General features: G+C 44.2%; 2 protein-coding genes and 2 non-coding genes across 8 annotated transcripts; 3 read left to right on the top strand and 1 right to left on the bottom strand.

Moving 5' to 3' along the window:
- Nucleotides 1–1,249: 1,249 nt before the first annotated feature.
- On the bottom strand, nucleotides 1,250–15,848 carry st8sia5 (ST8 alpha-N-acetyl-neuraminide alpha-2,8-sialyltransferase 5). Of its 5 annotated transcripts, XM_067250293.1 has the most exons (10): nucleotides 15,195–15,848; nucleotides 11,489–11,596; nucleotides 10,360–10,467; nucleotides 9,904–9,999; nucleotides 6,325–6,417; nucleotides 5,172–5,258; nucleotides 4,857–5,001; nucleotides 3,991–4,103; nucleotides 3,733–3,825; nucleotides 1,250–3,591 (listed from the first exon to the last, which is right to left on the bottom strand). In XM_067250293.1, exons 1-10 carry the CDS (start codon nucleotides 15,338–15,340, stop codon nucleotides 3,129–3,131), a joined length of 1,452 nt encoding a protein of 483 aa, XP_067106394.1. In that variant the 5' UTR covers nucleotides 15,341–15,848; the 3' UTR covers nucleotides 1,250–3,128. The 5 variants fall into 5 exon arrangements, with proteins under 5 accessions (XP_067106394.1, XP_067106391.1, XP_067106392.1 ...); XM_067250290.1 differs by lacking the exon at nucleotides 9,904–9,999; XM_067250291.1 differs by lacking the exon at nucleotides 9,904–9,999 and having other exon boundaries at nucleotides 11,540–11,596.
- Nucleotides 15,849–16,626: 778 nt separating this feature from the next.
- Nucleotides 16,627–18,708, top strand: rpl37 (ribosomal protein L37). The gene is made up of 4 exons (XM_067250432.1): nucleotides 16,627–16,699; nucleotides 17,424–17,559; nucleotides 17,960–18,044; nucleotides 18,593–18,708. The coding sequence occupies exons 1-4, from the start codon at nucleotides 16,697–16,699 to the stop codon at nucleotides 18,660–18,662; spliced, it is 294 nt and encodes a 97-aa protein (XP_067106533.1). The 5' UTR covers nucleotides 16,627–16,696; the 3' UTR covers nucleotides 18,663–18,708.
- LOC136957072 (small nucleolar RNA SNORD72) lies at nucleotides 17,261–17,339 on the top strand. The gene has a single exon (XR_010878275.1). It is a non-coding gene; the product is annotated as a small nucleolar RNA SNORD72 (small nucleolar RNA).
- On the top strand, nucleotides 18,410–18,488 carry LOC136957071 (small nucleolar RNA SNORD72). Its single transcript, XR_010878274.1, has one exon. It is a non-coding gene; the product is annotated as a small nucleolar RNA SNORD72 (small nucleolar RNA).
- Nucleotides 18,709–22,578: the final 3,870 nt, after the last annotated feature.

Here is a 22,578-nt window from a genome sequence, read left to right as displayed (position 1 = left end):
CCACCCCCTGCCTTCCAGTCATAGATACAGCTTACTCTACTGTACACCTATCATGTGTGACGGGATCGATCTTGTATGGATCCTGCCTGGCCCTTCTCCATTGGCTCCTCAGCTAAAGAACACTGACACCAGGTGGCTGGTTAATTATTAAGGAGCTGACAGTAGCTTTGCTTAAAGAGCTAATTGGACCAAACAAACCAGAGGTCACCTCTCCTGGCTGGAACTAAAATGGTAGACTGTAGAATCTCCACATTGTTCTACACGCACACACACACACACACGCACACACACACACACACACACATTTGTTTATATTGTTCATGTTTTCCACACACAGTATTGATAATTGATGATGATAGTAATAAAGCTACCACAGAGTTGCCAATAGTAGCTGACAACAATTCACAAGAAGGTTCTTTAAATGTGCATCTGTATTACAATGCGAGAAATCTGAGTGTGGGTGTCTACCTGCAAGTTTTATAGTGGGATTTTAGGGCAACAATTGTTTACGATTAACTCGAGAACCGGGCACTGTGCAAAGTTCGAATCTTTAAGGCGTCTATTTCAGATGTGCGGTGCCATGTTTGACGTTGTTTGGATAAGCGCTTCGAGATCCCTTAAAAAAAATCTTTCACGCAAAGTGTCGCAAATGAACTTTTTCAGCCGTGTTGAGCTGGCTGTAGCCGTGTTGAGCTGGCTGCAGCCGTGTTGAGCTGGCTGCAGCCGTGTTGAGCTGGCTGCAGCCGTGTTGAGCTGGCTGCAGCCGTGTTGAGCTGGCTGCAGCCGTGTTGAGCTGGCTGTAGCCGTGTTGAGCTGGCTGTAGCCGTGTTGAGCTGGCTGTAGCCGTGTTGAGCTGGCTGTAGCCGTGTTGAGCTGGCTGTAGCCGTATTGAGCTGGCTGTAGCCGTATTGAGCTGGCTGTAGCCGTGTTGAGCTGGCTGTAGCCGTGTTGAGCTGGCTGTAGCCGTGTTGAGCTGGCTGTAGCCATGATCCCTCGAGCTGAAAGGACCAGGATGGTGAGCTGAAGTGGCATACGAAGAATACAATTATTTGTCAATCAATGCGATACAGAAGATTCAAGACTATTTTACTGCCCTGCTGGAACAAATACAGCCTCCAAGAGGTACCCTTGCGCAGTTGGGTCGTTTAATCACAACTAGCCTAACCGATATCTTAATCACTGGCTGCATCACAGGAACTGCACTAGTAAATGAAATGAGACCAAATCTGAAAATCCAAATAGGTTTATTTACAAACACAATATAAAGAATGACTCAAAATGTAGGTTTCAAAACACTGTTCATATCCTCAAGCAATCCCACCCAATCATTGTCCAGTTATCCTTTCCTGGCCCACACAGATATAATTCAGCGATCTATAAAATAATGCATGTCATGACTCACATTTTAAAACTGTAAATCTCATAGGGGCACTGGTGAATGAAGCAAGGCTTCTTGTGCATTGCTTTGTGCACACTTAAACAGTCCATGTGAGTTAACGTGTAGAGGAAACATCAAACAACGTGTAAAAATGGGGAGAACTCAAAACCAATATTAAAAATGTTTGTGACAAAGGTACAGCACATTGTGAATAAAAGGAGCAATATGGCTGCCAGTACACTATATTGCCAGTGGTTCAGTGATCATCATGAACTACCGTCACAACCAACACCACAAAACAGTTTAACAACCATTAAGCATTCACAGGCTGAAATGCAACAATGGTTTGTAATTGGTAATTGAACATTTACAATTTTAAAAGGGAGTTTACATGACGCAACAACAAAAAATGTGTCATTTAAAATAGGGATGCATGGGGCGAGGGAAAATTAAAAAAAGTTATCCCATTTAATTGTTCATTCAATTCTAAAATCGAATGTTGCTTGATGGAAATTAGGTTTGCCATTGGCTAACACTTCTAAACGTATCGTTGTTGCAGGCACCCATGAAGCAAAACCAAACAGATTTTTGTCATGCACGGCGTCACAGCGACAACATCACAAGGGAATTCTATCTTACAGAAGAACATGTTTTTGGAGGGCAGCAGAGGTCAATGGTAAGCTAAGACAGATGGACAGACAGACATCATAGGATGTTCTTACAGAGGATTCCGGAACTCCGGATGACTCGCCAGATTCCAACAGAAGAACGATGTCTGTCAGAGCCATATGATAAGCAATACAAAGGGGCTGGATTGCATATCTGAGGGAGGGTTTGATTCTCATAAGGCAGCATGGTTTAAGACATGAATGACAGTCAGCGGAGCACTGGGGGGGCAAAACAACGGTGCACCTATGGTCGGTGACTATGGTTACAGTTGATTGTGGACAGCCTATACTACGTTAAAGGTGGTCGTTACAAAACTGTTTTCAGGCCTTTGTCCCAAACATCAATTCATATAAACACCTCCCAGTCCCTTCATTTTGCTCCAGAAATACCGTAGGAGGACATGTCGAATTATTTATCCAGAATGAAGAAAGCATAGGCCTACCAAAAAGGCCATACTGAGTTTGAACAGTTTTTTTTTATATATATACAGTATATACAGCCATAAAACCATTAAAAGTGTTTGCAGGTAATGTGAAGGTAAAATCCTTGTTCAAACATTTTGAATTGGCTCATTATCAGTTTAGTCTGCTCTTTTTTTTTACACAAACATCAAAAGTTGAAGCACCCACAGTGTCTCAGAAAGAGAGAGAGGATTATAGAGGTCACCCAGGAAGTGATAAGGGACAGGAGGCCCTTCTCCAGTGTATCTGTGCAACGGTAATATCAACACCTCTGTACAGCAGTGATCACTGAGTCACTAGTCAATCACAGAAACGACGACATCACTACGAAGACCACGTTACGTGAACAAAACAAGCAACCTACAATTTATAGAGTCAACCAAACAGAGGCTCAATGTGTTCACTTCACCAGCAAGTTGAGGGGGAGAAACCATTGGATAGAGAAACGACAGGAGCTAAAGCAGGCAACCTTTCACAAGAAGGAGCAGGATGGTGTTCTTCAAAAAGTCAAGAGAAACTGTCCATCCAATAAACACGGACAACATAACAAAGGCAAAACAAAAATGACAGAAACCTTCCCACAATGCACTGTGGCAGGTGAAGCAAACTCAAGTGAGCGATCACCTGCATGGTCCAGTGTGCACCTGCACAATACCACGAGTGTGCATGTGCAGGAAGTTGAAGATCTCATGGGGCATGGCGTGGAACCCGGGGCGGGGCTTGACGTTGTCATAGTAATGGTGGGTGATGAAGATCCCCGAAGGGTTCATGGGAAACGCCCAAAACCCGTAGAGGTGGACCTCCTCACACAGCTCCATGGCTGCCGTCACCAGCATCAGCCCACTGCTGAGGCGCTTGGCGCGAACCCCCTGGACGGCCCAGAAGCGCTGCACGTTGAGCAGGTACTGAGGGTGGAAGAAGAACACCCCGCGCTGAGAGTCGAAGTCGTCCAGCATGTACTTGACCCGGAAGGACACATCGGTGTTGCGCGTGTTGTAGAACGCAGGCAGAACCATGGAGGAGTTCTCATAGTTCTGGAGGACCTCGTAAAATGGCCGCCGCCACTTCTCCAGCTTCTGAAACCTGGTGGAGGTGGATGAGAGACAGTGACAGACAGAGATAAATAGAGAAGGGGATGGGGTAGAGACATGTAGGCGGATAAGGAAGTGTGGATGTACCTGTGTGTGTGTGTGTGTGTGTGTGTGTGGTGTGTGTTGACAGTACCTCTCAGTGATGATACTGGGGTTAATTGTCACCAAATCCGTTTTGGTGCCGACATCAGTGGAGTACTTGTCAGAGATGGGTGGAATGTTGCATCTAAGGATAAAAATGGAAAAACGTTGCATTATCAGTTGCTCTACGCTGAGCGGGGTTCGTATAATTTAATTCCTTTAAATATGATAACAGCGGGCAAAAATATGCATAGCAAAGAATTCTTCTCAGACGTATATTTAGCAACGTAATGATGTAGATGTAGTTCACCTAAACACAAAATCTGCAGAGTCGATTTCCTTCCCACATTTGCTGTTCTTGATAATGCCCCCGTTTCCAATGACAGCACACTTCTTGAACTGAGATTTGGAGTACGGCATGTCCTAAGGGTCAGCATAAAAAAAGTGATTTTTTTTTAAATTATATATAAACAAGCAAGTCAGACATTTCCCTAATAATGCCAGGACTCTCTCTCTCTCTGTCTGTCTGTGTGTTTTTATGAATGGGATTTTAGGGCAGCGAGTTTCCCACAATTATCTTGAGAACCGGGCACTCAGCAAAGTTAATATTTTGCAGGTGTCCTTTTTATAATCCATTGGAGTTTCGCAATGGATCTTTTTCAGTCGTCTTGAGCTCGCAATATACACTTCACTAAGCGCTTGTAATGTGCACTAGAGGTAGGAGGTTGTATGATAACTTCAGTGAATTTAGTTTAGTTAATAAACTAATGCGATTAATCGCAATCAAATGAAACTAAGCGCTTAACACACCAGAGTTTGTAGTAAAGGAAACAAAATTGATACAGAAACATACCTTGAGATAAATAATTAATAAAGGCAGTTCAATGACATGAAACTAGACGCACCAGAGTTTTGTGTAGGGAAACAATAGAGACTCCGGCCCAGAGCCATAGATAGTGCTACACCAGCCATCACCGCACTACACAGTGCCACCAATTTATCTTCAGTTCAAGTAACCTGTATTTGTGTTTCACTGACTGCATCACAGGCACTGTACATTAGTACATACAATCCAGTGTATACGCAGAGGCTAGATAGCAGAAAAGGAGGGGGAAGAGTAGAACAGGGGACAGAGTTGAACTAGGTGAGGAGTTGAATGTCCAGAAGCAGACTCACATCTGGGAACATCTTGAAGACCTCAGTGGTGATGGGCAGGATTCCGCTGGTGTCTACCTCGTACCGCAGCTTAGTGCCTGCGGGCGTGTTCCTCTTGGTGGTGAATAGGAAAGAGGGGGCATTGCAGCACCGTGACAGAGACATCCTATTGGACGAAAACCACAGGTGGGGTGGGACTGAATCCAGTCAGGACAATAAATAGATAAAATTAAAGCGAATCGCCCACAAACACGATCCAGCATTTTGACTCAGACGAAAAGCTGGATTTTGATCAAACCCTGCGTGAAGCCGAGGGGAGGGCCAAATTCTGCTCACTTGAAGTTGTTGGTCTCCATCTTGTTCTGCTCCCACTTGCACACCTGCAGGTTCCTCCACCTCTCAAACAGGTCGGACGTTTTCACCCTGGAGGTGGGACAGAGAGCTCACATGAGGGAGAACAGCGGCGCCAAGGGCAGGTGTTGAGGTAGGACCATTGGGAACGGGGAAGTCATGAAACTGCAGGGTGAACACCTTCATAGGCTGACACACAGACTGCAGGGTGAACACCTTCATAGGCTGACACACAGACTGCAGGGTGAACACCTTCATAGGCTGACACACAGACTGCAGGGTGAACACCTTCATAGGCTGACACAGACTGCAGGGTGAACACCTTCATAGGCTGACACACAGACTGCAGGGTGAACACCTTCATAGGCTGACACACAGACTGCAGCGGTTCCTCTGACATCTCTGATGTTTTTGTCTATTTTCCTTACTCCCCCCCCCCCCCACTCTCTCTCTCTCTCTCTCTCTCTCTCATCTTGAGCAAGAGAAGATAGCAAGACAACTTGTAGAAATAGAAAGTCTCTAAATAGCTGCCCTTGAACCGGCATTCTCCCCAGATGATTGGGCTATTTGTTCAATGGGGAGAGAGAAAGAGAGGGGGGGGGGCAGAGAGAGAATCACGCATGGACCATGAAATGATCACCGGGCAGGGAGGGGTGACATAATGAGGTTTCTGCCTAGTTATCCGAGGTTGCCTGGCAGTCCACTTCCTTCACCAGGCCCTTCAGCTAGGGAGACAATGAGCTCAGCCAGCCTCAGGAGCACAGAGGGGTTCACCACACCAAGCTCAGAGACAGACTGTACTGCACAGGACAGCCAGCCATTATGCATCCAGACTGTGGCCCCATTTACTAAGACTTGACACTAGATTGGGGTGTCACAGGAATCTCACAGTTTGTAAGGTCTGCAGAAAACCCAGGCCATGAATGCAGCGAAGGTTTGCAAAGATTTCACTCTGATCTGCCAATAGTTTGTCATTTTATTTTGGAATAAAAAGGAATACTGAAGCAGTGGTCCCATGGTAATATTTCTGGGTCGGAATCCTGATCTAGCCATAATCAAAATGGTGGCCTAAGGGGATCATGGTATCGCAATATGTGGTGGAGGGCTTGGAAATGTGTCATGCTGATGGAACACTTACATGGTCAGGACCTTGACGTCCATGATCTCCTGCCTGAGCTCCTTGCAGGCTGTAGAGTTGTACTCGTAGGGTCCATCGTAGGAGTCCAGGAACCTGCAGGAACAGTCACAGTCAGCCTCCCCCTGCCCTGGGCTATGCTACACCCCTCTGGTCACTATATCAACCAAGCAGGTGGGTGGGGGTGGGGGGGGGTGTAGGTTGGTTGGTTTAGGGCACATCACAATGCACTGTGGGTAGGGAAGAGGCAGTGGGGCACTCTTTCTTTTTTAACTTTATTCATACAAGGGTAGAGATTTAAGATTGGAAGTAATTGAACATTATACAGACATTTTAGAGTGATGGTGATGCTTTTGGGAGTGGGTTCAGCTCAATTCACTAACTGGTTGGTTGTGGAGGCTACAATCTGTTCTCATGAATCATCTACAGGCAACATTGAACAGTAAAAGTGTACTTTTTTTACACAATAAACAAAATCAATTGAAACATGTTCAGTACATTCCATTTACTTGATCTTTCTGTGTTTTGACTAGACATGGAAGCTCACAACATACAACACAGGCATTCTCTGAGGAAAGTTTAATTCAGGAGAAAAAAAAAACACAACATGACATGTGAGAAACATGGTGAAAGACAGAGAGAGAAAGAAGGGAAGAAAAGCTTAGAGGGGAGGAGAGATTAAATGAGACAATCTGATCCTTCTATTATGGAGAAGTTGAGCATTCTATGACATGTTCTGTACAGTACACTCTCTAAACCACAGAGGTGTTCTTCAATTGGCCCCGGGAGAACTCTTAAAGACCAAAGAGTCAAATCATAAGAAACTAAAGATTCCAGCAAGAAACATTCAGCCAATATCAGGTTCCATCAGGAATCAGAAGAGATTCCGGATGTCTATTTCTTTCCTTTACATTTTTTTTATATCATAAGAGTTCTCACACAGAGTCAAGTTCAGAACCCCATGTGGAACTGTTAGCTTATTCTGAGAGTGTGCCCAATAGGATGGCTCTGATCAGAATGGCAAGGAGAGAACAGCTGTCTGGTTGCAGAAGCCTGTACATCAGGTCGATTAGGTCCCTCTGAATTGAACAGGAACATTAGTTTTTTTCCATGTAAATATATATATATATATATATGTATATATATATATATATTTGTTTTTAATGACAATCTGTTTTTCACCTTTACATTTTGTATCTATTATTTGTCACCTTTTTCTGGCATGTCATGCTCACCCACACATACATACGTGCACATGCACCCAACTACAACATGTATGTACAATCATCATTCTCACACTCACATTCTGATTATTCAATACAACTATGTCTATGATTTTGTTATAATAAATCCTGACTGCACAATGTCTACATGCTTAAGAGCCTGTAAATCTTCTTAAGGATGTATTGGACAAACAAATAAAACCCAGTAAATGATCATTATACAGGACATGATAACACAAATCATGAGAACACACAGAGGTCATCTGTTGGGTGTGTATGGTAGTGGTGATCATGTCACACTGGATAACAAAGATGGCTGGAGAAAACTGTGAAGACATGGTCCACATTTTAGCATGACAGACAAAGCAACACAAATCCTCTCCTAGTCTGTCGTGAACATCTCTCCGTGGTGCTGTGTGTCTATGGTTTACAGGGGTGACTTCCACAGGGCCAATACGCCTTCTCTGTGAATGTGGATGTGGCTGATCGTCTTTGGACGAAAGGCTTCCCCCTCACTGTCCCTGACTGGCCCACAGTCCTGAGGCCAGCAGAGCCCTCGCTCTCTCCCTCTCTCTCTCTCGCCCAAAATCGGAGCGTGCCAAGACCCCCACGTCCCCCACCCTCAGTCCTGGGCTGGGCACCTCAGACCGGGGCTGGGCACCTCAGTCCGGGGCTGGGCCCCTCAGTCCGGGGCTGGGCCCCTCAGACCGGGGCTGGGCCCCTCAGTCCGGGGCTGGGCCCGCAGCCAAGAGCGCTCCCCCTAGGTGTGTTCAGACAGGCTTGGAATGGATAATGGTATTGATCCCAGCACCAGTCCTGGAGCCGGCGGGCCTCAATGTGGCGCCTGAGCTGGCCTTCTCTAGACAAGGGGGGAGGGAGCTGCCAAGTCCTGCACCCAGGGGCATATCTGAAGGGCCCAGCACTTGTCCAGAAATGTATCTGGGATAGCTCCCACAAGAAGCTAAATATGTATGTCACATGCAACTCTATGCTTACATAATATGGATGCTTTATTATTTATAACTCTTTTACTGGTATAGTGTATTCCTATAGTACCTAGGACTCTAATGCAGGTACAGTATATTTCTACAGTAACTATAACTGTTCTACTGGTATAGCATGATTCTGATAGTATAGACAGTCTATAGTGTTTGACTGGTTTGTTTTCTGTACTTATATGGAATGTCCTGTGTCTGCTTGAAGGTGAAAGATGCCAAAATGTCATCACAAACTGCCAGTGGATGGGAGGAAGCTGGTGGGTCAAAGTATCTCAATAAAAATAGTGAAAGTTTCTATGGAAACATGATCGTTTGGATTGTGTAAACAATATCAGATAAGACTCTGGAAACGACACAAGGTGAGCTGTGACAAAAACAACACAGACAATGAGTGGCATAACAGCATGGGAGATGCACAGGAAAACAAAAAAACGAGATGCATGATTGGGAGGGAAATTAAACCAGGAATGTAGGGGGGGGAAATTAACTGGTTGTTTACATCCACGTGACGATTCTGTGTAGGCTTTTATTTGAGTCATTATCAAGAAGAGGGTTGGAGCATCATGTATCCTTCAGATAAACTTTTATTTTCATCTTTGCTAAATGATCCTTCAAATCACTACTGATGGCTTTTTTTGGGGGGGGAGAGTCATTGTTCAATTTTGCTCTGTTGAAAGGGAACCTTCATGATGACCACTGTAACTCGGAGTGAACCATTTAAGCGCAGAACCATTTGAATGGCATCTCTGATCATTGTTGCCACATTAGCTTGCTGCCATCCGTGAAGGTCAGCAGGCCTGACGAAGGGGACTTAGAGCGGCGTGTTACTGTGGGAACGCTGCGTTACTGTGGACCCATGAGGTTTCCGTAGGAGAAATCCTGGGTGGCAGGTGGACGCGCACTGTAACACGACCAGACTGTGTGTTCATCTTCTTTTGAGAGGCAAACAAAGAAGGTGGTATTCCGGGCAGAGAGACAATGCAGATGTGAGAAGAGGAGATAGGGGGAATAGCAGAGAGAAGTGTCCACCATGTACATGAGAACACACACACAGAGCTGTGTAGCAGAAACACAGGACATACAGGGCTTGAGAGGTGTGGGGAGATGGGTGCTGGATGAGACGACACAGAGGTACAAAGAGAAGCCAGTACATCGACAGGAGACCGTGGTCCAACCAGCTTCTTTAGGGGGATGGGGGTCGGGGGTCAGGAGGTGGGAGGGATCAGACAACATGCAAGAGCAGATCTGCAGTGCAACCACCACTGAAAATATGAGAGCTGGTTCCTTTCAGACCAATGGAAAAGAAAGAGGCATTCTTGGGTTTCTGTAAAAGTTCTTAAAATGCCTTCAGACTGGCCTACCTTTGAGAGCGTTTTTTTTTCTTCTTAATATCGGCTAGGCAGGGGGTGACTATTACGGAGATCTGTGAATCTGGCTGAAAATTCTGACGGAAACATCTGTCAACATGCAGACAGGTAAGTTAGAGTTAAATGTGTGACTTTCTCTCCTGTGACATTATAACCCCTGCTATAAATCTCCTCAACTCTCTCCACTTGAAAAAATAAGTCATAAAAAAGAATAACCCTCAGAAATTTAAAAACAAGAAATTGCAAAAAATGTGTTTTAATGTCTCTCATTCTACCCTTACATGTACATTGTAGCAAACTGTGCTGGTGGTCTGTGGCCCAGTCCTCACATGCACGGGCCTGGGACACCATCCAGCACAACTCAAATCTAATGTCTGCTCACTTTATATCTCTCTCTCTCTCTCTCTCTTAGGGGTGTCGTGCAGTCAGTCAATCACGTTGGAAATGTACCTTTTCTTCCCATTTCTGGCAGGCTTCTGAGATCCGTCATCCGAGAAATTAATGGGACCGGTCCAATTTCCTGTCTCGTCCCCTTTGAGGCGGCTAAACTGTTGCGCACTAATAAGAAAATGAGTCAGTTTATTGAGATTGATTGTGATACTGTGTTAATTAGCTGACAACAGCCAAACACACACACACACACAACTTGATTGCGTGCACACACATTATTTCCATATGCGCTCACACACACACACTTGTGCAAACACACACACAGTCAGAAGAATCAGCTGTTTTTTCCTTTAGTAAAACAGCCTGTTAGAATAAAATGGCACAGCAAACGTTAGAATGTGAAGCGAACCTTCTACTGTTCTGCAGTGAGTCACTACTGTGTTGGATGTGGCACAAAAAGTGGCATGAGCATTTCCCATAAATAAACACAAAAGGATAGTGCTTATATAACACTGAAATAATACTGGTGGTTTAAGTGCACTAAGGGTACAAATTTGCTTTGCATGTGAGGGTTCAAATCTAACCAAAGAACGATGAGACATAGAACTTCAAGAGACCACCGGTGGAATTCAAAAGAAAGTGCAAGTCAACGACTAACCGAGATGGAAATGTGCAGAACAGCTGAAAAGCTAAGTGAATTCTTTAGATGGGGGCCATCTGGTGCTGCTGGCGCCTCGCCTAGTACCAGTGTAGAAGCCATCTCAACTCAGCCCCGCCTAGTACCAATCTAGAAGCCATCTCAACTCAGCACAGACAGGAAACCCTGCTTCAATACCAGTTTGTCTGGCAGAGGTTAACAACTCCATGATAAGATTATATTTTTCAGGCCCTTCTGTAGAAACATGGCGAGTGGCCTCGTACGGTCTTAAGCTGTTTTTATTGAGCCAATATTGATCTAAATGATCTTTCTAACCCTACGTTTTACCCGTTAACAATATAATGTGCCACTCCCAACATATCAAAGGCAGCATTTACAGTATATCTTGGTTTGTTATGCACATGCACAAAAAGAGACAAAACACACGCAAATTCAATTAGTGATACAATTGATTAGATCACACGGCCAACTCTTATTGACAGGAACGGTTAAAAGGTTACAGGAAGGCTCAATATGGCCCAAATACGTAACGTTTTGCAGATGACGGCCACGTCTACGCCCCCTTTGAGATGTGAATAGCACCTGTACCGTCCACTGCTTTGATATGGCCCCATGTTGAAAAGAGCAGCTTCAGGCTCTCTGCCAAACAGGTGGGAAAAGACACATAGATCATATCAAATTCAAACCAACCCCAAATCAATCACATATACGTGTATATCTATACAGTATACATAAAAATACACCGGGCTGAAAAGTGAATATTTGAGATTCATTTGGAAAGGCTGCTTTGCAAATATCGTTCTGACTCATATTTCCATGATTGGCACGTGGGTGGAATAGATGTACCACTTAAGAACACTAACAGAGTCATTGTCTCCCACGTAGGCGCTCTCTAACCACATTACGCCTGTGGCAATACAGCAGCTCCCACCGACTCCGCTAAGTGCTGCTTCAACATCTCAGTGACACATTGGCCACCGGTGCGGAGAACAGCAGGTGAACCGGACCTTCCTTTTCACACAGACTGACCAGGACAAGAAACTAGATACCAGGAGATACCCAGTGGAGAACAAGGGACATTCTCGGACAGGAAGTTAAATCAAAATGTCAGTCTCTAGACTTTACCATCCTTTCAGTTCAATTAAGTCACTGTTTGACTGGTGCATTGGTGCTGTTCAATACATCCATACTAAACCAAGCCGTTGTGGAATTGGAATCCATTTACCGGTCGTTCCTTGTTTCCTCTACTTTGTTCGGAACAGGAGGCAGAACACCACACACTAGCCCCAAGGCACTCGCCCTGACACGCAGGAAGTGCTCTGAAGTCTCATCCAACCACGGTCATTGTAAGTGTGGTATGGAGACGGACAGGAGTAGGGTTCAAAACATCGACCTCCTACGATACTTACTCTAATCGGTCTGGCTTTGCTAAGAGCCTACTCAATGAGGACAGGAAGGGTGGGGTGGGGGGGCATCAATATTTATGAATGCAATTTGACTAAATATCCACTTCCATGTAGTCTATGGTTTAGGATGTCTACTGGGAATCACCATGCTGCGACATGGCAAAAATTTAAAACACTTTATTTGGCAATCTTGCAAGATAGTAGCGTCAATGTGTAGGGTTCTGTACTGTTTTGAAGGAGTAGCGTTGTAGTAATTCACTGCTGGCGTGATTTGTGGCTCTGTATATGTTCCTAGGATTGGAAGTTGAGCTAGGTGGTGTCTTTAACACAGGCTCTCCACCCCCCTCTCCCACCCTTTCAGAAGGAGCCTGTAGTACCCTGCTGAGAGTATTTTTAGGCACTGCCCTCCGCGGGCGAGCCAAGTGAAGATGAGAGAAGATAATGTGCCTCTCTCCATAAACTGGGTCACTCCCTGTGTATTATTTAATAACTTTTTTCCAACTGTTTCATACCGTTCTCATGGTCTCTCTTGCTGTCCTTCTCTCCCTCTCTCTATCTCTCTCCTATCTGACTCTGCTTCTCTCTCTCCCTGTCTCTATATATATCCCTTCCTGCTCTCTCCACTACTCTTCTTTATCTCTTCCTTCCGTTCCACCTCCTTCAGTACACAGCTTGGAGGGCTGTTTGTTAATGTCAAAGTCGATGGGGAGGGCATCATGCTACATGATACACCCAGTGGACATTCACAGTGGAGATTTATCTACAGGCTAGAATCCGACCCAGCTCCTCAGCTCTCTCCAGAAACACACACGTGTTTACACCTAAAATGGGGACGTCTTCAAACAGCCTAATGAGGGCACACTTCCTCCCTGAGTCCCTCAGTCACGCCACCTCTACTTTGTCAGGTTGGGAGAACCAACAAAAAAAAAATCAAAAACAGCCATGGCCCACGTATTAGCTGATGGGTATGAGCCTGTTCCGGGCATTACTACCTGTGTCAGAAGGGAGTCACAGCTACCATAAAGACTGTGGGGGGTTAGGAGGGAGGGGTGGGGGTGCTAGCATCCAAGACGCTGTAGAAATCAGCGTGCTGGCGTGATTTTACGTACAGTAGAGACTGTGTTCTCTCCCCTGCCTCCGTCAGCCCACAATGGTTTGGTGATTAGCTGAGATCAGGATATCCTGGGAGACAGGAGAGGATGAGGCAGAGATACAGTCCAGCTGCAGGGGAAATAACCTGGAGCGTGAGGGGAGGGGAGGGGCGGGCCGACACTTACACACACACACTGCGCCTGTTGTCATGGTTTCAGGGCAGTGGAATATCTTACAGTGACATCATCTCCAACAAAGCACCCACACACAAGCTCTTCCTCTCTCCTTCACTGACACACTCGCAGGCCTACACACAATACATACATGTTGAAAACATGCATGTACACACTCGCTCTCTCGCTTGCAGACAAACACACACAAACTTCTCCGTCACATACACATACATTTGCAGACCCACACACACACACACACACACACAATACATACATGTTCAGGTACACACAGACACACACACACACACAAACATTTAGTCTCCTTAGCACTTAGGTGTGTGCAGACAGAGCGTAGCAAAATGTCTGCCGTTGCTCAATGGTTCCCGTGGTGCAGCCCAGTCCCCCTCTCTCTCCCGTGCTGGGTGCTTTAAGCATGGGGGACCAGCAGAGAGAGTTGCTGCTGAGGATAGATTCATGCCATCTCAGCCCCAGGGCCTGGATGCCATGAATTCACCAGGCTGGACTGGGCAGAGGGCAGCGGGCAAGGGGCAGGGGGGACAACACCATCCATTGGTGTTGTCCCCATTGGGCTGGGGGGCAGTTAGAATGCAGTACATGTATGATGCAAGTATGAGACAAGTTCATAATGTACTGTCTAAACTCTCCAGAGCAGGGGGGGGGAGGGGGAGTGCGTGTATTGTTTTCATAAGATCATATTTTTTTCTTTTATAAAAAACAAATACAAATAAAATTCATGAAAGAAACATCTTTGTTTGCTCCTCACAAACAATGGAAAACATTTCAAGAAATCATAAAACATGATATTCATATACCTGACCTCCAATGGTTAGGGCTTTTATGTGATTAGTTATTGTCTTATGGAAATATGAACCTCCATCAGTAGTAGATTCTGTTGCAGAGGTGTTACAAAACATTTTAGAAATGCATAGCTCTGCAGTGGCTGTTCATCTGTGCACTATGAACAGCCAACCACATCAGTGAATGACTACTAAATTTGACAATGACCACTGTGACATGAATCCTACACATCTAATAATGTTTAATCGTTATAAATAAATTGATAATGATAATTTTGTGATATCAGCAGATATCCATATGTAAGATGTATGACCAGTCGATAAGGCTGAAACAGAAAATCAAATTAAGGTCTTTAAAACATAACCATACACAGCCAAAACACTGTGTATGGCATGAATGTGATGCTCCATTTTCAGAAAAATATCAAACTGAAACCTCAGGAGAATACTTTATATACCGCTGAAACATGGATGCTAATTGCTTTTGTTCTGTTCTGCAATTCAGTCGTTTGCTCATTCATCCTAGCATCTTACCATTACAATTACTCCTTTAAGAACACACATTTACAGTGAAATAATCATGATATGCTTACATTTTTGTAACTAGATGATATAGCCTAACATATCATGCATTGCCTGTTGGAGCATTTTTTATTAGGCTATTATTGCCGTACATTTGTCGATGCGTGTTGTTTTCTGTTCATATCCAAATGAATAATCATCATAAAAGGAATTTATTAGGGCTTACCTTTTAATGTAATTTTTGCCATAGAGAATCTGTTGTAAAAGTGTAACCAGTCCAAAAGCGCAAATAAATATAAAACAAAGAGATCTATTGCCGAGTATATCTTTACCCGACGTTGGGTCGGAGTAGCCCATTCTTCGGCGCAGCATCCACGGCTACCAAAAATAACAAAATTAGGATTCTCTCGATGCCACATTCAGGACAAATTGTTCATGTTTCGTCTTTGCATTAAAGCGGACATCGTCCATACCCTACAGTAAGCTACTGTCTACAGCCCGGTTACCCTTAGCTGCTGCCACGGCTCTGTTCTAATTGGTCTTGATTGAGAAGGCGTCCTTTTAAAGCAGAAACACGTCCAAACAATTTGTGAATAGAGAAAAAGCCGAAGCTCAGTCTTTTATGTCCTGTAGCCACTGTTCAGAGAGACTGGTACCAGTAGGCTACCTGGTCCTGACGTCTTGTTATAAATAGTCTCTCAAATCGCATTGAAATCATGCGCTGCCATGACTAGGGAGGCGCACGTTCGAGGGGCTAAAGGCAGAGGCTGCCAATGCAGATATGCAGTGAAATTTAGCGTAGCCTACCAACAATAAGTATGACATTAATCTAATTAATTTTAAACAAAATGATTCACTGACGTCCTTTGCCGTTTTTGGAATGATCAAAAGGTCTGCGCAGAAAAATTTATTCTAGCTCTCAAATCACTGCTGAGCCGAAAAGAGGTGCTCGTGAGCAAAATTCGTAACCTGGTGTTGCACAGGTTGGTGGTGCTGATGGTGCGCCTTCTCGTGAGCGCGCGGACAGCCTATAGGCTACGCTTATTTGTTTGGATTCCAACTAAGACAAAATTCAAGGTCACCGTCTTGTCAGACATATAGCCTGGCTGACTGTAACCTCTAGCCTGTAACCTCTAACCAACTCAATGTTACTCTGATAAAATAAAACCTTTCTTAATCCCTTGTGTCAACGTCCCTTCAAATTACAAGTGCCATATTTTTTCCTATACGGCCGTAGCCAATACGTGAAGCCGAAATAATAGGCTACATTCTAAACGTTGTTTTTTTTAACACGCTCACAAGGTACGCTGAATATGTCCCAGGCTATAGGGGTGTGTAGCCTGCATAGTTAAGGTTTATCATATAAGATGTAGGTTTTTACTCCTTTAGTTCGGGTAGCCTACATTATTACTATAAAGTATAACGGACCAAATTGCCCCGATTTAACACATGCTCCATGCGCTGTTCACATATCTTTACTGCAGTTGGGGAAAATTGGAAACAATCCTGTGACCGATCAATAGGTGTCATTGGCGTATTGACAATCAAAACGATGCACTTTCTTATAAATCGCTGTTTGCATTAGCGCATGTTGTATTAATGAATGGTATTTTTATGCTTGTAAAAGGAGATGGTCTAATTGGATGTTACACCGGAAGTACTACGGGAATCATTTAACAGAACACAAGTTCCTTTTCCGTCCTCTTTTCATACAGCCACAGGAAGAAAATGGTGAGTGGAAAAATACGCAGCTACAAATCTTACAACATCTCTTCTATAAACTGTTCATCCGAGTTCGACCTCGTATATTTCACAAGTTGTAAAAATAGCCGATTGAAGCCCACATATATTGTGTGTGATGAGGCTCTATTTCAAGAAGAAAATCCCTTCCTGCATCTATAGCTTCTGCCGATTAGCTTCAGCTGCTCCAGAACTCAGGAACATGTGAACAGTGCCTGAAAGTGTTTCAGGCCATTCGAATATTCTGTGCGAGCATTAACCATAATGTGCTCGGTTGTCTGAATGTCAGCCAAGATCTGTATTCATTTGATTAGCTTGCTAAGTAACTAGCCTGCTACCGTAGTTAGCCGTGTCTGTTGTGGCTCTACCAGTTAGCTAGCAAAAAAAACTATAGTTCTTACCACGTAATGGACATGATGGACGCCTTAACATGAGCCCCTGTATGTCAGGTCTAGATCAATTAACTTTGAGGGGGTAGAACGTAATCGCTTATATTTAACTTTGGTGAGCTTCCTAACGTAAGGGTAATATAGGATACCACCCAGGGTCAGTGTCTTGTCAGTGATGTTCTCAATATAAATGTCTGAACTTATGATTTCCAATGATTCACATATTATGACTGAGACGAGACATTGTAAACCCCTTGGTGTGTCCTCCACCCCCACCTCGGTGTAACACAGCTTGCTTGTCCTCAACCCCTGTTTTGTACCTGCAGACGAAGGGGACGTCCTCTTTCGGAAAGCGGCGCAATAAGACGCACGCCCTGTGCCGTCGCTGTGGCTCCAAGGCTTACCACCTGCAGAAGTCCAGCTGCGGAAAGTGTGGCTACCCTGAGAAGCGCAAGAGAAAGTGTGAGTAGCTCTTCCACCCGCCTGGCTGTTTGGGCCTTGAGACGCACTGGTCTGGTCCGCCATGCGTGGCTCTAAGAACCTTGTGTGAAGTCGGTCGTTCTGTATGACCTAGAGAATGTGCTCACCTGAATCTTCTCACTGTGGATGTTCTTTTGGCTGTCGGCCATCGGATGGTTTATCAAGTCGGAAGCAGCTATGATGCCGTGTTGTGGGACTGGTAGTTGATCATGTGATTTATTTAACTTTGTTCTGATGGACTTAACAGTTTAGAGATGGCATGGGGAGAGTGAGTGGTTAGTCAGTTTTTGGTCCAGGCAGGTGTCAATGCATTGCAATGAAAAATGTAACCTAAGAATTGGCTGTGGTCATGTGCTTGGTTTGACCTGTATGTGATCTGCAGACAACTGGAGCGCCAAAGCAAAGAGGAGGAGCACCACCGGCACTGGGCGTCTGAGGCACTTGAGAGTGGTCTACCGCAGGTTCAGGTGAGCATGATGAGATGGCACCAAAGGGGGGCCCAGTGTTGGTCAAATGCATCGTTTACTGCACCAGGCACATAGCCGGGCTGCCAACTCTCACGCCTCGGCCGCGAGACACGCATTTCAACCGGGGGGGGGGGGGGGGGTGCTTTGAACGTTTAAACGTTGGCAGCCCTGAAGTAGAGTAAGGTCTTTTCTTTGAGACGATTTGGCCAATCCAGACTGTTCAAAATGGGATCAGTTGTGTGTTAAGTAACAGCAAACTTGGGTGTGTTGGCCCTGCTTTCGTTTGCGTTGTGAGTCGGGAGCTTTTCTGTCACAGTGGATATGAGTGCTCACCAGAGATGGGAATGTTAGTTATACAGGCTTTGTGCTTACCAATGATGTCCTCAAATAAATGTCTGAACAAATGAGATAACAGTGATATCGATTTTTATACTGAGGTAAGCCACACTGTCCTGTTTCACGGTTGCTGCCTTTAGTGTGCTGCTTCAGCCCTTGTTGGTCTAATGTAGTGCATGTGTCTTATACCTGATGTGCTTCTGTCCCCTTAGGAACGGGTTCCGGGAGGGCACTGCCCCCAAGCCCAAACGAGCTGCTGTGGCCGCCTCCAGCTCGTCCTAGATGACACACTTTTGTTTAATAAATGTGCTGTTAATAAGTAAATGTTGTCTGGTTTCCTGTGTTTATTTATCGTAGTACATTCTCTGAAAGTTGTCTTTGGGGAGATGCTACTTATCTATGGCTTATGGAAAGCCCTATTTTTCATGACATGCAACAAAAAAAGGGATTATATAAATGGCAGTCAAGAGGAGGAGACGTTGCAAGCCCTGGGGTAAACTTAGTACAGAAAGTATAGATGAGTAAATAATTGTGTAAGGACAGTCAGATAAAGCAAGTGGGTGTATAGTACGTGATGGACAGAACATGGACAAAATAGCCATCTAATAGTACATCATTCTAATGAGACTTTTGGATTGTAGCCAAGAGGAATTTTTCCCATACTGGACTGAATATTGGGAAGAACTGACATTTCTTTTCCCACCCCAACAACCTCACAGCTGTGAATGATTCCATGCTCATGAGTTCATTTACCATGATGGCGTGACTGAAGCCCCACAGGTCTATCCAGGCCACTTGCCATTTGAACTCTTGCTGTCCAGTATGCCTTAAGGGGGTGGTCCCTCGGGTGTCCATCAGCTTACCATTAAACATCTGTCTCACAGGCCTGCACAACAAATACATTTATTCATTTAGCAGACTGTTTTATCGAAAGCGACTTCCAAGAGAGAGCTTTACTAAAGTGCATAGGTCACTGATCATAACGAGATAGCCCCAAAACATTGCGGGTAGCCAAAACATGAAGCATACATTTTGAAAAGCAAATAAGTACCAATTGGAAGAACCATAAGAGCATGTAGTTAAACAAGTTACAATTAAACATGAACCTCAAAAAGTGCAACAATAATATAATTCACAGCGAGTACAAGAACTTAAATCAGTTACAACTAATCAACAAGAGCAACAAGTCCCTCAATAAGAGTCATTGTGTTCCTGGAGGAAACTAACACCAGGTCCAGCAAATTATTCCTAAGTACCGTTGTACTCCCGGAACAAGTGCGTCTTAAGCCTTTTCTTGAAGGTGGGGAGGTGATTCCACCATTGGGGGGGCCAGACAGGAGAAGAGCTTGGGTTGGGAGCGGGCGCTCTTGAGCGGTGGGACCACCAGACGGTTGTCAGAAGAAGACCGTAGGTGGTGGGTGTGTAAGGCTGGAGGAGAGACTTGATGTAGTCGGGTGCAGTCCCGTTCACCGCTCGGAAGGTCAGTACCAGGGTCTTGAATCTGATACGGGCTGTGATGGGAAGCCAGTGGAGGCAAATGAGGAGTGGGGTAACATGGGAGCGTCTGGGTAGATTGAAGACCAGGCGGGCTGCTGCAATCTGAATCCTCTGGAGAGGGTGGGATGCAGCTGGGTGGAATGCTTAGACAGGTATCTCCTGATTACATTTACATTTAGTCATTTAGCAGACGCTCTTATCCAGAGCGACTTACAGTAAGTACAGGGACATTCCCCCGAGGCAAGTAAGGTGAAGTGCCTTGCCCAAGGACACAACATCAGTTGGCATGACCGGGAATCGAACTGGCAACCTTCAGATTACTAGCCCGACTCCCTCACCGCTCAGCCACCTGACACCCCTGATCTTCCGGTTGACTGCTAAGGCAAATACAAACGATTGAGAAAAATGCTGATCTGAAAAAACATTGAGTAATAAACGTATCAATATCTATAATTCATTAATAAATTGTGTTCCCTTGTATATTCAAGTGGGCAATTGAGTTTAGTTTCATTTCTCATCCATTTAAAGGAAAAAGGTGTTGAAAAGTGAAAGGGAATGTTGGAATAAAGACCTATGTAGGAGTGAATGGGGGAATTTCCTTTGTGGGGAACATCCTGTTTTGAAAAATTAGTGATGGTGTAAACATCTGAAAGTGAAACCGAAATACTTGACTCTATAAACGGAGCCGGACCTGCTCACATCTTCAGTGCCTCACTTTGTATCACAATGAGAGCATCCACTCTGCTCTTCCTCTGGATTGCGGTCTGCGGACTTGTACAAGCACAGTCCTCCGGTAAGACACGTTGTTAGTGACATCTGAGGCAGAATCTTTGTCATATCAAAATGTGTTTGATTATTGAGCAACTAGAAAATTATCATTTGTAATTTAGAATCTATAGATCTTATAGTGATATTGTATTCCTGTAGTCAAGGGACTAATCTTTTGTAGCCTGCTTATACACTGATTCTCAGAAATGACTTGCTATGTAAATATTGTCTGAACCATTCGAATTAAACACTCCAGATGATATGCTACGTTGACTATATTTGCTTAAGGCATGTTGCTATGTTCACAGGGTCAATTGGCGGTGGCTCAGAGAAATGCCTCTGTAAAGGGAAACTGCGCAACGCTGTTGGACACAAACAAATCAAGTCTGGTCCAGTTGTGCACCCCAAGAATATCTTCTGCATGAAGATAGAAATCATGTAAGCATTAAACATTACTGAAGACATTGGAAAACTGGCCATTATTGTTTTAAAAAGTATTCTAAAATGTAAATTCAGCTTTTAAATGAGTGCCTGAAAAGAATTTGTGTTGTGTTTGTGGTGTGGATGTTGTGTATGTGTCATGTGGGAGAGGGAGAGTGACAAGACAGGTCCACACCACAGACACATTACAAGAAAACAACACTGAGGCAAGGAACACACTAGGAAAACACGAGGGACTCTGGAGGATGTCAGAGACAGTTTTAACCTAAAACAATGATCATCATGATTTGTAGAATCACACTGAAGACTGGGAAGCAGAAATGTCTCGATCCAAACGGCATGCAAGGAAGGAATATCATCAACAGGATCAAGTGAGACACCTTACTATCTTTGTTTATTTTGGTATTGCATAGCTTTTCTACTGTGCTTGTGAATTACTTTTCTACTCAAATCTGTTTATGATCTGAAAGACGCACTCTGGTTGAACCTAGACGAGAAGCTCTTTTATGAAAGAAACTGACTTCTGAATTGAATGGGCTTTGTCTGAGGTTATAGAACCAGCCTGACAACTTGTACTGTGTTTCCCATGCAGTAAACCTAATCTCTTTTTAACTGTTGAGTCTGTCTCGTAACAGTGAACATGACTAATAATTCAGTATGAATAGCTAAGGTAAAAAGGACCCGTGTAATCTGACAGTGCTCATATAATCTGACAGTGAGACAGAACAAATGTCAGTAAAGCAGTGAGAATAGTGTTTCTGATTGGTCATGTTCACTTGTTTCCTTCAGTCATAGAAACCAAGGACAGACAAACAAACAAAGACGACCCAAGACCAACAAGAGAAGGCAACAGAAAAAAAAGAAGGGTAACAGTCCTGTCTGAGTGGCTCTGAGAGGAGTTGGATGGGGAAGACTGGCCGATACAGGCTAACACCGACTGCTAATTCATTAGTTCTTTGTGTCGTTACTTGGTGTGTCTGTTATATCTCAGGTGTTTTTTGTAAAAAGTGCACAAAAGTCTTTTTGATCATTTTGAATGGTTGTGCAACCATGGGAGCTTTACTATTTACGCATAGCCTGCCAGTATGTTATTTCATGTTTAAGATGTCTTTTGTATGATCATTTAAAACACTGTTTTGAGAAGAAGACATGACTTATCAAGTTAACTTTGAATCCTGTTTCTAACAATGGACTGTGGCATGTGGCAGTTGGCTGTCATACTATGTGTTAACAATGTATCACACACGTTTGTACTAAATAAAGTCATTTTTAAAGTCATTAGTATAGATAGTCCACATATTTAGTATAGATAGTCCACATATTTAAATTTTAGGTATGTTTATTGTATGCACCTTCCTGCCAAAGCAAATTCCTTGTCTGTGCAAACTTTCATGGCGAATAAATCCCATTCTGATTCTGATAATGTGCTGTTTGAAATTTACTTCCTTGTGGTTTTATTTGGTGGAATTTTGTGCTTTGCTAGAATCAGGTG

The sequence above is a fragment of the Osmerus mordax genome, chromosome 14 (assembly GCF_038355195.1).
Source record: "Osmerus mordax isolate fOsmMor3 chromosome 14, fOsmMor3.pri, whole genome shotgun sequence".
NCBI classification, from domain to species: Eukaryota; Metazoa; Chordata; class Actinopteri; order Osmeriformes; family Osmeridae; genus Osmerus; species Osmerus mordax.
Note: the sequence above shows the minus strand (reverse complement) of the source record. Positions and strands in the feature narration are given on the sequence as shown.

What these genes read in the sequence shown, in the direction of transcription:
- st8sia5 (XM_067250293.1), bottom strand. Translation starts at nt 15,340, where the DNA reads ATGCTGCGCCGAAGAATGGGCTACTCCGACCCAACGTCGGGTAAAGAT. An exon ending in AAAAAAAAACGCTCTCAAAG is followed by an intron (nt 6,418 to 9,903) that starts GTAGGCCAGTCT and finishes CTGTTCCTGCAG; the next exon opens with GTTCCTGGACTCCTACGATG. An exon ending in GACGTCAAGGTCCTGACCAT is followed by an intron (nt 5,259 to 6,324) that starts GTAAGTGTTCCA and finishes TCCCACCTCCAG; the next exon opens with GGTGAAAACGTCCGACCTGT.
- rpl37 (XM_067250432.1), top strand. An exon ending in TGAGAAGCGCAAGAGAAAGT is followed by an intron (nt 17,560 to 17,959) that starts GTGAGTAGCTCT and finishes TGTGATCTGCAG; the next exon opens with ACAACTGGAGCGCCAAAGCA. An exon ending in GTGGTCTACCGCAGGTTCAG is followed by an intron (nt 18,045 to 18,592) that starts GTGAGCATGATG and finishes CTGTCCCCTTAG; the next exon opens with GAACGGGTTCCGGGAGGGCA.